This window comes from Hemitrygon akajei, chromosome 15 (assembly GCF_048418815.1).
Source record: "Hemitrygon akajei chromosome 15, sHemAka1.3, whole genome shotgun sequence".
Classification (NCBI taxonomy): Eukaryota; Metazoa; Chordata; class Chondrichthyes; order Myliobatiformes; family Dasyatidae; genus Hemitrygon; species Hemitrygon akajei.
The window spans coordinates 37,834,417-37,850,573 of record NC_133138.1 but is presented as its reverse complement, the minus strand read 5'-3'; the positions used below and the strand labels follow the sequence as shown (position 1 = coordinate 37,850,573).

General features: G+C 41.9%; 1 protein-coding gene across 1 annotated transcript in view; it reads right to left on the bottom strand.

Annotated features, from left to right (window-relative positions):
* LOC140739252 (protein diaphanous homolog 1-like) overlaps positions 1-16,157 on the bottom strand; it is a 238,589-nt gene that overhangs the window by 116,621 nt on the left and 105,811 nt on the right. Inside the window, exons 3-4 of the mRNA XM_073067393.1 lie at positions 12,890-13,039; positions 3,720-3,821 (exon numbers count right to left, since the gene is read on the bottom strand). Coding sequence (XP_072923494.1) covers positions 3,720-3,821; positions 12,890-13,039 — 252 coding nt within the window. The remainder of the gene's footprint in view (positions 1-3,719; positions 3,822-12,889; positions 13,040-16,157) is intronic.

The window sequence follows — 16,157 nt, the reverse complement described above, 5'->3', positions numbered from 1 at the left end:
CAAGACCTCAGTGCATAGACAAGTGATCCAATTTTACAGCCCAATAAGTTCTTGGAACCAAAATGTCAACCAGTGTCTTCTTGACAACACTGAATATATTGTACATTATACTCCCCTGCTCAGGAGATCATAGATGGAGAAGTTATTTTCTTTAATCACTGGGAAGACTTCGTTGTCAACAGACTTTGTCCTTAAAATGTTCCATAGCCTTGCTAATAACTGTTACCACACACAGAACGTGGAGGAACTGAGATAAGACAGCATTTATGCAGAGGAATTAGTATTCAATGTTTTGGGCCAAGACCATTCTCAGCCAGAAACACTCAGCAACACTATGACCACTATGCATCAGAATAGACTGTTTTATTCTAATTGTGTTCTTTCTTGTAAAAATAATGTATTTTTGCTTTTCTTGCAAATGCTGCCTGTATCATGCTATGTTCCCATAATGCTGGTGTAAGATTTTTAAATGCACCAATATACATTTGATTAAGTCTAACTGAACTTTGACTTATTGTTCCTATCACTGTAAGAATCAATGTAATTAGACTTCCACAGAACAATTAAAATGTTCTTACGTGCCAGGCACTTAAAAGTCCAAACAATATTCATGGGACCATGAGAAGGCCTTGGCGGACAGGGTTAAGGAAAACCCCAAGGCATTCTATATGTGAAGAGCAAGAGGATGAGAACAGGACCAATCAAGTGTGACAGTGGAAAAGCGTGTATGGAACCAGTGGAGAAGGCAGAGGTACTTAGTAGAAACATAGAAAACATACAGCACAATATAGGCCCTTCGGCCCACAAAGCTGTGCCAAACATGTCCCTACCTTAGAACTACCTAGGCTTTACCCATAGCCCTCTATTTTTCTAAGCTCCATATAGCCATCCAGGAGTCTCTTAAAAGACCCTATCATTTCCGCCTCCACCAGCAGCTCATTCCATGCACTCACTACTCTCTGCATAAAAAATTTACCCCTGACATCTCCTCTGTACCTACTTTGCTTCATGATTCACTATGAAAAAGGATCTTGGTGATTGTAGGGATGACTTGCAGCGTACTGAAAAGCTTGAGCATATAGATATTAAAGAAGAGGATGTGCTAGAGTTTTTGGGAAGCATCAAGTTGGACAAGTAACTGGGACCAGATGAGATGTATCCCAGGCTACCGTGGGAAGCAAGGGAGAAGATGCTGAGCCTCTGGCATTGATCTTTGCATTATCAATGAGGACGGGAGAGGCTCTGGAGGATTGGAGGGTTGCGGATGTTGTTCCCTTATTCAAGAAAGGGAGTAGAGATAGCCCAGGAAATTATAGACCAGTGAGTCTTACTTCAGTGGTTGGTAAGTTGATGAAGAAGATCCTGAGAGGCAGGATTTATGAACATTTGGAGAAGCATAATATGATTACAAATAGTCAGCATGGCTTTGTCAAAGGCAGGTCATGCCTTATGAGCCTGATAGAATTTTTTGAGGATGTGACTAAACATATTGATGAAGGCAGAGCCGTAGATGTAGTGTATATGGACTTTTGCAAGGCATTTGATAAGGTTATTGAGGAAGTAAGGAGGCATGGGATCCAAGGGGACATTGCTTTGAGGATCCAGAATTAGCTTGCCCACAGAAGGCAAAGAGTGGTTGTAGATGGGTCATACTCTGCATGGAGGCCAGTGACCAGTGGTATACCTCAGGGATCTGTTCTGGAACCCCTTCTCTGTGATTTTTATAAATGACCTGGATGAGGAAATGCAGGGATGGTTAGTAAATTTGCTGCTGACACAAAGGTTGGGAGTGTAGTGGATAGTGTGGAGGGCTGTCACAGGTTACAGCAGGACATTGACAGGATGCAAAACTGAGCTGAGAAGTAACAGATGGAGTTCAACCCAGATAAGTGTGAAGTGGTTCATTTTGGTAGGTCAAATATGATGGCAGAATATATCATTAATGGCAAGACTCTTGGCAGCATGGAGGATCAGAGGGATCTTGGGGTCTGAAGTCTATAGGACACTCAAAGCTCCTACGTGGGTTGACTCTGTGGTTAAAAAGGCATACAGTGTATTGGCCTTCATCAACTGTGGGACTGAATTTAAGAGCCAAGAGATAATGTTGCAGCTATACGGGACCCTGGTCAGAACCCACTCGACTACTGTGCTCAATTCTGATCACCTCACTACAGGAAGGACGTGGAAACCATAGAAAAACCATAGAAAGGGTGCAAAGGAATTTACAAGGATGTTGCCTGGATTAAGGAGCATGCCTTATGAGAATAGGTTGAGTAAACTCTCCTTGGAGCAACGGAGGATATAGAGGTGTACAAGATAATGAGAGGCATTGATCGAGTCAGAGGCTTTCTTCCAGGGCTGAAATGGCTAGCATGAGAGGGCATAGTTTTAAGGTGCTTGGAAGTAGGTACAACAGAGGAGCTGTCAGGGGTAAGTACTTTTTTTTTTTAAAAACACAGAGAGTGGTGAGTGCGTGGTATGGGCTGCCAGCAGCAGTGGTGGAGGCAGAAAGGATAGGGTCTTTTAAGGGACTAGATACATGGAGCTTAGAAAAATAGAAGACTATGGGTAAGCCTAGGTAGTTCTAAGGTAAGAACATGTTCGGCACAGCTTGTTTTCTATGTTTCTCTATAAACTAAATTAGGTTCACATCACAATTGGTCCATTAAGTTTATGGCACATGTACCACTTAGCGTTGAGGCCAAGAAATTCCACTTTAGTCTCATCCAACCACAAGACCTTCTTCTACATCTTTACAGTTTCTTTGAAGTGACACTTTGCAAAGTCTTCACTGACAAGGATATATATTTTTAGCAGTACTTTTGCCATAAATCTAATACTGTGCATCAGCCAGGTAACACCATCCTTACTGTAATGAATGATGGAGGTAGCATGCTATGGGAATGCTTTTCAGCAGCAGGGACTGGACATTGGTCAGGATTGATGGGAGGATGAATGCTGCTAAATACCTGGAGAGATCCTGGATAAAAGCCTGCTAGCCTGTGCCAGAAAGCTTAAACTTGTACTTGTGAATGTGACAAAACTAAATTTTAACTTTATTATTACCATCATTGTTGGAATCAGTGTAAGGAAACCTTCAACAGAACAATTAAACACTAGTTAGGGATAGGTACAAAGAAGTCCAAGTAATCAATGAGTCCAAGTTAGGCTCACACCAAATTGGGTTCGGTAAGTATGAAACAGCTCTTTCGAAAAGCAATTAACTTTGTGTACTTCACTGCTTGACAAGAGAGGCCGCAGATGATGGAAATCTGGAGCGATGCACGCAAAATGCTGGAGGAACTCAGCAGGTCAAGCAGCATCCAAGGGAAATAAACAATGTTTAGGGTTGAGACCTTTCATCAGGACCCTTCATCATTGGCCCAAAAATTCAACTATTCATTTTCATTGAAACATAGAAAACCTACAGCACAATACAGGCCCCTCGGCCCACAAAGCTGTGCAGAACATGCCCTTACCTTATAGTTACCTAGGGTTATCCATTTTCATCCATAGATGCCTCTTGACCTGAGTTTCTCCAGGATTTTGCATATTATTCCTACACTTCCCTGCTTTTTCTCTCTTGAAAAGCTATTATGAATGTAACTGAATACATTTTACCATGTAAATGACAGATCCCAAAGAGCACTTTAACTAAGTTCAAAAAAATACACAAAATCTATAATGCAGCATCGGCAGTGAATATAATTAATGCTTACTGCTTTGGAAGTGTGAAGATATTGCGAAACCATTTCTCTCTTTATCATTATGTCTTTGTTCCTCAATGGCCGCTGCTTTTCTTCATTCAAATTCATGTCAATCTATTAAAGAACAAGTAAAAAGACATCACAAATTTTACTTTGTAAATGGGCATTAACAGATAAAGGATTTTGCTTTCTCCCAAGCAGTTAAGTTCAACTTCATTGTCATTCAACGGTATACATAGGTACTACTAAACGAAACAACATTCCACTTGACCAACTCACACAAAGTTCATAAAGTAATACCACAAATAAATAACAAACAATAAGGTGTACTAATAACACAAGTCACAAAGTTAGCAGCATATGCTAATAGTGCTTCTTCATTTGTGATGAGATGTGGGTGATGTCAGAGCATTCAGTCGTCTCATGGCCTGGGGGAAGAAGCCGTTTCCCATCCCAACAGCTTTGTTCTAATGCTACAATACCTCCTGCCTGATGGTAGAGGGTCAAAGAGATTACTAGATGGGTGGAAGGGATTATTGACAATTCTAAGGACCCTGCATATGAGGTGCTCCTGATAAATATCTCCAATGGGTGGAAGAGATGACCCTCTCAGCAGTCCTCACAATCCTTTGTAGGGTCTTGCAGTCAGATTCAATTCCTGTACCAGACTGTGATGTATTCTCAATTGTGCTCCTATAAAAATTGTTTGGGGCAACCTCACTCAACTCCTGTGATTTCTTGGTTAATAAGGTGGTATTGAGGGACCAGGTGAGATTGTCTGTTATGTGCACTCCTGGAAACCATCCTCCGAACACATTCCATGGAGTAGGCATTGAAATGTAGTGAGGAATGGTCAGCCTGCACCTTTCTAAAGTCCACAATCAGCTCTTTAACCTTGCCCACACTGACTCAATTTGTTATGCTTGCACCATTCTACCAGCTGCTTGAGCTTCTCTTTGTAGGTTCTCGTCATCTTTGTTGAGGCCACTGTTGTGCCATCAGCAAACCTGGTTTGGATTTCAGCAGCAGGCTGAGCACTCCGCCCTGGGGCAGCAGTGTTCAGCAGGATGGACCTAGAGATGTCACTGTCAACACGGACTGACTGTGGTCTTTCTGTCATCAAGTCCAAGATCTTGTTAAGATAGAGGTATGGAGACCCAGTGAGGACAGCTTACCAACCAGCTTTTGAAGGATGATCATATTAAACACTGAGCTGAAGTTGATAAACAGTACGAGGCACCATTTTCCATGTCAGACAGGACAGAGTGGAATACAGTATACAGCATCAGTGGATCGATTTGAGCAACAAGCAAGCTGGAAAGGGTCTAATTTGGCATGAAGATGGGATTTAATGCAATGCACAAACAGCTACTCAAAGCACATCATTATTGTTGAGGTCAGTGTCAGTTAAGACAGGTTACTGTTGCCCTTTTGGGCACCAGATTGATGGTGGCTGCCTTGTAGCCTGTGTTCCAGAGAGATGTTGAAGATGTTTGTTAGAACCTTTGTTAGCTAGGCTGCAGAGTCCCTCACTACCTGAGCAGGTACGTTATCGGGCTCTGCAGCTTTATGTGGGTTGACCCTGACTCGGGTATATCTCACCTCAGCTGTGGCCAGGTTGGCTGCTCCTTGGGGGAGGGGCGTGGCTTTCCTCACTGGCACATTGTTCAGAGCATCAATCCATGTGAAAAAAAACATTCAGCCCATGAGGATGGGAGCTGTCACTGTCATTGATGTGCAGGGCAGATTTATAACAGATATGGTCTGAAACCCCTGCAACATGTGCTCCACGTCTCTGGTGCTACAATAACAGCTGTATATTCTCGGTGAACACTCATGCCTTCCTGACGGCGCAACAAAGCACAGCTCTCGCTGACCAGAGAAGTGTCTTTCTTATCCCCCGATTTGAATGCTGCATCCGAATCTCTCAGTATGCCCAAACCTCTGCTGTCAAGCCTGACTTCTGATTTGCCCTTATTCACAGTAGATGTGTTTAAAAACAGTGATGTCCTTCAAAGCACTTCTCTATACAGTCAATCACTGATCCCGCATATTCGTCAATAATAAATATGATACTCGGAGGTAGCCACCTCCCTGAACATGTTCCAGTCCACATTTTCAAAACAGTCCTGCAACCCTGAGGTTGGCCCTTCTGGCCAGGTTTTTCATTTTCCTTTGAACTGGTTTGACTTGTTTAATCAGTGTCTGTATGCAGGAACTGGCATAACAGATAAATAGAATCAGGTTTAATATCACGGACGTATGTCATGAAATTTGTTGTCTTTCTGGCAGCAGTACATGGCAATAGATGATAAATATAGAGAAAAAAATAATTATTTGGAAAAATGAAAAAAATATAAAATAGTTAAATTAAATACATAGTGAAAAATAGAAATTTTTAAAAAGTAGTGAGATCACGTTCATGGGTTCAATGTCCATTCAGAAATCGGAGGTCAGAGGGGAAGATGATATTTCTGAATTAATGAGTGTGTGCCTTCCTGATGGTAACAATGAGAATAGGGCACGTCTAGGGAGATGGGGGTCCTTAATGATGGATGCTACCTTTTTTGAGGCATCGCTCCTTGACGATACCCTACATAATACCTTCAGCTTGTACAGGACAGCGAGGATATAATTGATCACAGTTACAGGGAAGTAGTCACCCCAAAGCTGCAGGAGATGAGTAGCTGGGTGATCGTCAGGAGAAATGAAAATAGACAGTTAGAACAGAGCACCCTTGTGGCCATTCCCCTCTAAAACAAATATACCCCTTTGGATACTTTTGTGGGGAATGACCTCCCAGAAGAATGCCACAGCGACTGGGTTACTGACACTGAGCATGGGTCTGTGGTGCAGAAGGGAAAGAGAGAGAAGAAAGGAGTGGTAGTGAAAGGGGATCTGATAGTGAGAGGAACAGACAGGAGATTCTGTGGATGCGAATGGGGCACCTGGACAGTATGTTGCCTCCCAGGTGCCAGGGTAAAGGGATATCTCAGATTGTGTCCACACATTTTGGAGAGGGAGGGGGAGCAGCCAGATGTCTTGGTACACATTGACAGAGGAAGGAAAAACAATGAGGTCCTGAAAAGAGAATTTAGAGAGCTAAGTAGAAAGCTGAGAAGCAGGACCTAATGGGTAGTAATTTCTGGATCGCTGCCTGTGCCACACACTAGTGAGGGTAGAAACAGGATGATTTGGCAGATAAATGCATGGTTGAGAAGCTGGAGCAAGGGGCAGGGTCTCTTCTGGGGGAGGTATGACCTGTTCAAAAATAATGGGTTGGACCTGAACCTGAGAGGGACCAATATTCTTGGAGGCAAGTTTGGTAGAGCTGTTGGGGATTGGACATGGCATCAAAGGTTCAAACAAAGCTAGACGATGACACAGCCAGTTAAGAGTGCTCTCTACGATACACCTGTAGAAATTTTAAATGTCTTCGGTGACATATCGAATCTCCTTAAACTCTGAATGAAATACGTCTGCTGCCATGCCTTCTATGCAGCTGCATCAACAGACTGGGCCTAAGATGGATCCTCAGCGATCTTCACACCCAGCAACTTGAAATTGCTCACTCTTTCCACTTCTGATCCCTCTATGACTGATGTGTGTTCCCTCATGTTATCCTTTCTTAAGTCCACAGTCAGTCTATGGACTTACTGGCATTGAGTGCAAGGTTGCTGCTGCAACATCGCTCAATTAGCTAATACATCTTGCTCCTGTACGTCCTTTCATCGCCATCTGAGATGCTGCCAACAATAGCTGTGTCACCAGCAAATATATAGATGGCATTTGAACAGTGTCTATCTGCACAGAAAGGCGATCTCCATTAAGGACCCCCATCACTCATTGCATCCCTCTTCTCATTGTTATCATCGGGAAGTAGGTACAAAAGACTAAAAGCTACGGTAGAGCAAAGGACCCTACAGAAAATCCTGGGAATTCTAGACAATGTTTCTCACCCTCTCCATTCCACCTTGTCTGAACAGAGGAGTACTTTTAGTAATAGACTAAGACAATTGCATTGCTCCAAAGAGCGCTATATGAAGTCATCCTTACTCTCGACCTTTAGGAGTCAACCTATAGCCAGGGAAGCAATTATCCTTTTCTGTTCAACTGTTTGAGGTAACTTATTTTTTATTCTTTCTTAATTCTCTACTAATATTTGTATATCTATGCACTTGTAATTTCCTCTGGTATCTATCAATCTACTCAGCGATTCAGGAATAGGTTTTTCCCCTCTGCCATACGATTTCTAAATGGACATCAAACCTTTATTTTTTTTAAATATATATATTATTTCTGCTTTTGTACTATTTTAAATCTAAATAATACACATATACTTACTGTATTTGATTTACTTATTTATTTTTCTTTCTATATTATCATTGTACTGCTGCTGCTAACTTAATAAATTTCATAACACATGTCAGCGATAATAAATCTGATCCTGATTCTGACAGTCATGGGTGTCGAGACAGCAGAGCAGTGGGCTTATCACATATCCCTGAGGTGCGCTAGTATCGATCGTCAAGGTGGTGATGCTTTTTCCAATCTGCACAGATTGTGGCCTTCAGGTTATGAACTCAAGGTTCCAGTTGTAGAAGGAGGTACAGAGGCCTAGTTTTGGAGCTTTTCAATTAGAACTGATTGTATGATTGAGCCGTAGTCAATAAACAGCACCCTAACGTAGGTGTTGTCCAGGTGATCCAAGGCCACGTGAAGAGCCAATGTGATCATATCTGCCACAGACCTACTGTGGGGATAGGCAAATTGCTGTGGGTCCAGGTCCTTGCTGAGACAGGAGTTAATTCTAGCCATAACCAACCTCTCAAAGCACTTCATCACTGTAGATATGAGTGCTACTAGACAATAGTCATTGAGGAATCTCACAATGCTCTTCTTGGGCACTGGTATCATTGCTGGCCTTTTGAAGCAAGTGGGAACTTCCAACTGTAGCAACGAGTGACTGAAAATGTCTTTGAACATACCTGCCAGTTGGTTGGCACAAGTTTGCAGAGTCCTACCAGGTACTTCATTGCAGCCTGTCGCCTTGCGAGGGTTCACCCTCTTAAAACACAGTCTGACGTCAGCCTCCAAGACAGATCACAGGGTCACTGGGTGCTGCAGGAATCATCATAGCTGTAGTTTTATTCTCCCTTTCAACGCGTGCAAAAAATTTGTTGAGCTCATCTGAGAGTGAAGCATTGTTGCCATTCATATTAGGTTTCAATGTTAGGAAGCAATGGCCTGCAAACCTGTCAGACGTACATCCAATTCCATTTCTAACCTTGTCAAAATGCTCCCTTACTCTTGAAGTAGTTCTTCATAAGTTCTAGGTGGTTTTCTTGCATAGTCTTGGGTTGCCAGACTTGATTGCCACAGATCTAGCCCTCAGCAGACTACAAACCTGTTGGTTCATACACTGCTTTTGATTTGGATATGTGCAGTATCTTCTCATAGGCACACTCTCATCCACACTGGTTCTAATGAAGTTACTAACAACTATGGCATATTCATTCGCACTCAAACATGAATCCCTGACTACAGTCCAGTCTACTGATTCAAAGCAGTCCTGTAAGCGCTCCTGCCCCTCCCTTGTCCACACCTTTTTGGTCTTCACTACTGGTACTGCCGTCTTCAGCCCCTGCTTGGACTCAGGGAGTAGAAGTCCAGCTAGGTGATCAGACTTTCCAAAGTGTGAGCGTGGGATAGCACAGTAAGCATTTTTGATGGTAGCATAACAGTGCTCCAGTGTGTTGGTTCCTCTGGTACTACAAGTGATTTGTTGGTAATAATTATTTAAAGACTTTTTCGAGCTGGCCTGATTAAAATCCTCCAAAATGATGGGGAAGGCATCAGGATGCAGTGTTTCAGGTCTCTTTATTACTTCACTTAGTTCATTTAGAGCCAGTCAGACACTGGCCTGAGGTAGTATGTATACCACTACCAAGATGATGACTGAAATCTCCCATGGCAGATAAAATGGTGTCAAGATGTTCCAGATTGGGTGAGCAGGACTGGGACAGCAACCACAATGTTTGTACACCACAGGGAGTTGATCATAAAACTTACTCCACCTCCAGTACTTTCTCAGCAGTGAAGAGATCGAGCTGTATAGCTGCATCCAGAATGGCGGGGGATATCCAAGACTCCGTGAAACAAAGAACACAACAGGTCCTAATATCCTTCTGGTACAGCAATCTAACTCTGAGATCTTCTACTTTATTTGCCTTAGACTGTACATTTGCCAACAAGATGCTAGGTATTAGGAGTCAAAAGACACGCTTCCTTAGACGAACTTTTAAACCAGAGCGTCATCCTCTCTTACACTGACTTAAAGGGGAACTGCACCAGCAACCATAGTCCATTCAAGTTTCGATGACTTTTGACTACCGAAAGACTTTTTAAATCACTGTAAAATGATGTTATAACTGTACAGCCCATAAATGTTGCTGTGGTTTTCAGCTGAAGCATCTAAAATGGGAATATTTGATAGTTTCCATTGGAGCTGCTCACATGATTCGCCTTTTTCATGGTCCTCCGGACAGAGTATACATGGTAGGGGTAAGGAGCAGCTTTGTATAAACAAGGGATGTTGATATAAACCAGAAAGGTACAGGAGCCTCGGGACTCACACAACCAAGTTCAGGAACAGTTATTACCCTCAACCAACAAGCTCTTGAACCAAAGGGGATAACTTCACTTGCCCCATCATTGAAAGGTACCACAACTTTTAAGGACTCACTTTTAAGGACTCTTTGTCTCATGTTCTTAATATTTATTGCTCATTTATTATTAATATTTCCTTCTTTCTGTATTTGCACAGTTTGTTCTTTTTCACACTGGTTGAATGCCAGGGTTGATTCTTTTATGATTATTATTCTATGGATTTATGGAGTATGCCTGCAAGGAAATGAATCTCAGGGTTGTATATGGTGACATATACAATATGTACTTTGATAATAAATTCACTTTGAACTTTAATGCATTCGCACCTCTGGTAGCAAAGTCAACACAATAAAAGAATTTCAGCTGGTCTATTTTTAAGTTAGTATGGTTCAATTCATCAGCAACAATAAAGAAACCATTGGGTGTGTGGTTCGCAGAACATTGATAGCCATAGAGCTCATACAGCCATCACCAACGTTAGCACAGGGGGTACGTATAGAGCCACAATCACAATGGCAGTGAACTCCCTCGGTAAATAGAAGGCCTTGCACTTCACTGTTAAAAACTCTACCAGAGGCAAACAGTGGGTCATCATGATTGAAGCATTCACACACTAGGTCTTCTTAATGTAGATACATACACCATCTCTGTGGGTCTTGCCAGAGGTGATGGAATTTCTATCTGCCCAAAGAGTTAAAACCCTCCAGTGAATGACTGCTTCGTGGGTGGTATCTTGGAGCCATGCTTCTGACAAGATGAGGCACAGCAATCCTTCATCTCATGTTGATTCAGAAATAGTTGCTGATGCAGGTATGCAGTTTATTTTCTATCGAACATTTGAAAGCAGAATCAACAGGAGAGCTAGCCTGCAGGGTTTTACCTTCAGTCTCATACGAAAACCAGCTTCAATTTCCTCGCTCATTGCTTTCGATGCCATTTTCCCTGGGTAGTTGTAACAGATTTCAACACAATACGCAATAAGCCAGTGCTATGTTGTTCTTGTGCTACTGAGCAACTTGCTAGCGAGGTAGACTTGCAGTACTTTGTAATTTTAATAACCAGCAATATCTTGTGATGATCAGAAAGGCATGAAGGGCTAACAACTACAGCATTATTTGGAGCAGGAGTGGCCATTGTAACTGGGCATACCGCCATCTTCTCCTCCAGCCAAACTTTATCCGTGAAGCTCTCCCTAATTTTTCTACAAGGCCAACTATTGCTCAGCACATCAGTCACCTCATGTGATTCTGTTCATAAGTTGCCTTGAGCTTTGTAAATAGCAGAACAACACATAAATTTACACAGAACATGCAGCACAAAAACACTCCACTTAACCTAAATGGCCTATGGCACTTGCTTTATATGAGCACTCCCTACCCTACCACCACTCCTACAAGCTTTATCTATCTGGCAGCAAGGATTTTCATTCTTTTAATGTGCTGACCATCTGCAACTTAAACAATGATAGTGGGGTTTCTACATTGCTATCATTCAAAGCAATTCTCACAGACCACATCTATACAATAAAGTCAATAACTCTCACAAGTTATAATCAAACAGTACAGATGTTTACAAACCCTGTAGTAAAGCCCAATTATAGACTGTTCTTCTATAACTTGAAGGTTCAGCAGCTCACCTTTTCAACCACTGAATGACCTAGACATTTTAAATCATTTACTTCAAAGTGAGAAGCTGCAACATTCTAGAACACTAAACTTGAGGCATAATTTTATTATGATATATATCCCCATTATCAATGTCCTACAATTCATGCTGAAGTTATCAGTTGGATAATGTACAATAATGACCAAAGTTCTGAGAATAAAAACAGATAATTTTTTCAGCAGCTTCAGTGTTCATTTTTTACCTCTCTTATTTTTATATATCTGAATTTTTAAGAATACTTTTTTTTGTTCTTATTATTAGCTAGGTTACCTTCATATTTCATCTTTTAATACCTTACTGCTTTGCTGGTTGCCTTCTGCTGGTTTTTAAAAGCTTCCCAATTCTCTAGCTCCCAGTAATTTTTGCAATGGTGTATGCCTTACTTTGCTTTTGTGCTGTCTTTGACTTCCCACATCAGCTAGAGTTGCCTCATCCTCTACTTAGAATGCTTTTTCTCCATTGGGATGAAATAATACTGACTTTTATGATTCATTCTTATAAAGCCCAAAGAATCCCCCAACCCTGCCTCACTCATAGTCATACCCTCTTGCCCAAGATCACAAACTGAGTTCAAAGCAGTTAATCTAATAGGAGTGACTACTTCCTGAAGCACAGCGTTCAGATAATTCTCACTCTCCCTGATATATCACAGTGTTTAATGCACCAGTGAAAGATAAAATTTAGGTAACGAGCTTTTCCATTACTACCTAAGATATCAACATGATAATACCAGTAGCAGGGTCCCAACATTTTATACATTTGCTGTAAATTTCCACGGTTTGGACATTACATCATGGTTAAATCTATTTAATATTGAACTGTACAAGGCTGAAGAATGAAGTACCTACCAACATCTGCTCAAACAGATCCAGGACCTCATTATCAGTGACTCCCATCAGAACAGAGGACTGAGTTTCATAACTTGGGATTGATGAGTGTCTTGTGTGAACATTAGGCTTCTCTTTATCCTTCTTTCGTATACTAGTGAACCGTTCAAGCTGCAAGACAAGGTTGGAAAGAGTTCAGTGGATTATAATCTCCCTCTTACCCTTTACACAAGTATATCTGAACCGTTACATACATATGTGTATGATTTCCTATGTCTTCATTAACCATTAAACCACAAGACAGACTTAAGACTAAGGTAAGGTAGATGACATAGTGCTGGTAAAGATTGGCAGGGATGACGTTGTGTGCATCACTGAGTCGTGGCTGAAAGATCACTGTTGAGAGCTTAACATTGAAGAAAACACATTGTATCAAAAGGACAGGCAAGTAGGCAAATGGAGTGGGATGGCACGGTTTGTAAAAATGAAATCAAATACTTCCGAAGAGATCACATAGAATTGGAAGATGTAGAACCCTTGTGAGTAGAGTTAAGAAACTGAAAGGGTAAAAAGACCCTGATGAGAGATGTATACAGGCCTCCAAACAGTAGTCAGGATGTGAGATATAGATTACAACAAGTGGTAGAAAGGTATATAAGGGCAATAGTTAGGATGGGCATGGAGGATTTCAATAAGCAGGTAGATTGGAAAATCAGGTTGGTGCTGGATCTTAAGAGAGGGAATTTGTAGAATGCCTACAAGTTGGCTTTTCAGAGCAGCTTATAGTTGAGCTCACTGGGGGAAAGACAATTCTAGATTGGGTTTGTATAATGAACCAGATTTGATTAGGGAGATAAGGTAAAGGAAGCTATCAGAGGTTGTGGTCATAATACGACAGAATTTACCCAGAAGTTTGAAAGGATGAAGATAAAGTCAGATGTATCAGTATTATAGTGGAGTAAAAGGAATCATTAGGGACAAACTGACCAAAGTTGATTGAAAGGGAACAGTAGCAGGGATGATGGCAGAACAACAACAGCTGGAGTTTCTAGGGGCAATTCAGAAGGCACAGGATAGATATGTTCCAAAGATGAAGCTGCTGCACATGAGACTGCTTAACAAAATAAGAGCCCGTGGTATTACAGGAAAGATACTAGCATGGACAGAAGATTGGCTGACTGGCAGGAGGCAGAGTCAGAATGGTGGGGAGGGGAGGTTCTGGTTGGCTGCCGTGGACTAGTGGTGTTCTGCAGGAGTTGGTATTGGGAACACATTTCTTTCATATTACATAACAAATTGGATGGTTTTATGGTCAAGTTTGCAGACGATACAAAGGTAGGTGGAGGGGCAGGTAATGTTGAAGAAGCAGGGAGTCTGCAGAAGGATTTAAACAGATTGGAGGAATGGGCTAACAAGTGGTAGGTGAAATATAATGTAGGGATGTGTATGACCATGCACTTTGGTAGGAGGAGTAAAAGCATGGACTATTTCCTAGACAGGTAGAAAATTCAAATAGCAGAGGTGCAAAGGGACTTGAGAGGATTCCCTTGCAGGTTGAGCCGATAGTAAGGTGTTAAGGCAGACAAATGCATTCATTTCAAGAGGACTAAAGTACAAGAGAAAGGATGTAATGCTGAGGCTTTATAAGACAATGGTCAGACCACTTATCACAATTCCTCTCTAAAAACCTTGTGAGCAGTTTTCGGCCCCTTATCTAAGAAAAGATGTGTTTGCATTGGAGAGGGCCCAGAGGAGGCTCACAGGAATGTTTCCAGGAATGAAAGTGTTAATGTTTGAGGAGTGTTTGATGGCTGTGGGTCTGTACTCACTGGGGTTTAGAAGAATGAGGGGGGGAATCTCATTAAGGAGATCCCCTCATCACGTGGAGATGATGTTTCCTACAGTGGATGAGTCTAGGTCCAAAGGGCGTAGCCTCAGAATAGAGGAATGTCCATTTAGAGATATGAAGAAATTTCTTAGCCAAAGTGTGATTAACCTGAGGAAATCATTACCATGGATGGCTGTGGAGGCCAAGTCACTGATTATATTTAAAGCAGAAGTTGATAGGTTTGTGAGAAGTCAGGGAGTCAAAGGTTATGGGGGGAAAGGCCAGAGATAGGAGTTAAGAGGGATAAAAAATCAACAATGATGGAATAGCAGAGCAGACACGATGGGTCGAATGGCTTAATGGTGCTCCTATGTTATATGGTCTCTCATGATCTTATAGAAGTGACACTGAGTTTTAAATCACACCAAGATTCATAAGGAAAAATTTAATGGATGATTTGCCTGATCTGTCCAACATTCTCTTGAGTTTACAAAAAAGGATGACCCTGTGGCGACCCACTTCCTAGCGCACTTGAACCGGCTCACAAATAGCCAGCGCGCCGGCACAAAGGCCAGTCCCAAAAGGGCGCCAGGTCTGCTTCACCAACAAAGGGAAAAGCCTGCGGGGGATTGTGAGTACGTGCCCCCTACAGCATCCACGCCCGGGGAGGGCGGGATCAGGGAGGCTTTAAAGCAAGGCTGTGAAGTTCGAATAAAATCTTCTTTAACTGCAGTTTACCGACTCCGTGTCGTTATTTTAGCGCTGCGTGTAGCACACCGCTACAACCCAACATATTTAAAATAAACTGGGCTACTCTTAAGTAAAAATTAGCAAGAGTTCTTCCCAAGTCAAATAGGTATCAGAAACCAGCAGCATCTTTATGTAGTGAATGTAGGTCAACTGAGATGCAAGAAAGAAAGAGGTATGGGAAAGGCAAGGTCTGAAGGAGAAAGGAAATTTCAGTAAACCTGGGTCAAATTAACTGAATGAGGGAACAACCTATAAAATTGGCAGATAAGACAAGAGGGCTGAATGGTGTCCTTCATCACTCTGGCTCTATACTGTTGATAAAAATCACAGCAATTTTCTATTCACTTCAATATTTGATTCCAGTGCATGAGTTTTCAGCAAACTGACTTCCCCATTTTAAGCTCTCAACCAGCTTCCTTATCAAGGGTGCTTCTCACCTAAAAGCAGCTTTTTTTTAACCACTCACTTCTCAACATCTATCCCATCACAGTCCTTCAACTAATTATCATTGTATAACCAATCCACCCTTCCCCTCTTGTTGTCCTCACTTTCATAACACAAGGCATAGAAGCAGAATTCGGCCATTCAGCCTATCAACTCTGCTCCATCATGGCTGATTTATTATCCCTCTCAATCCCATTCTCCTGCCTACTCCCTTTAACCTTTGACCTCCTGACTAATCAAGAACTTATCAATCTCTGCTTCAAATAT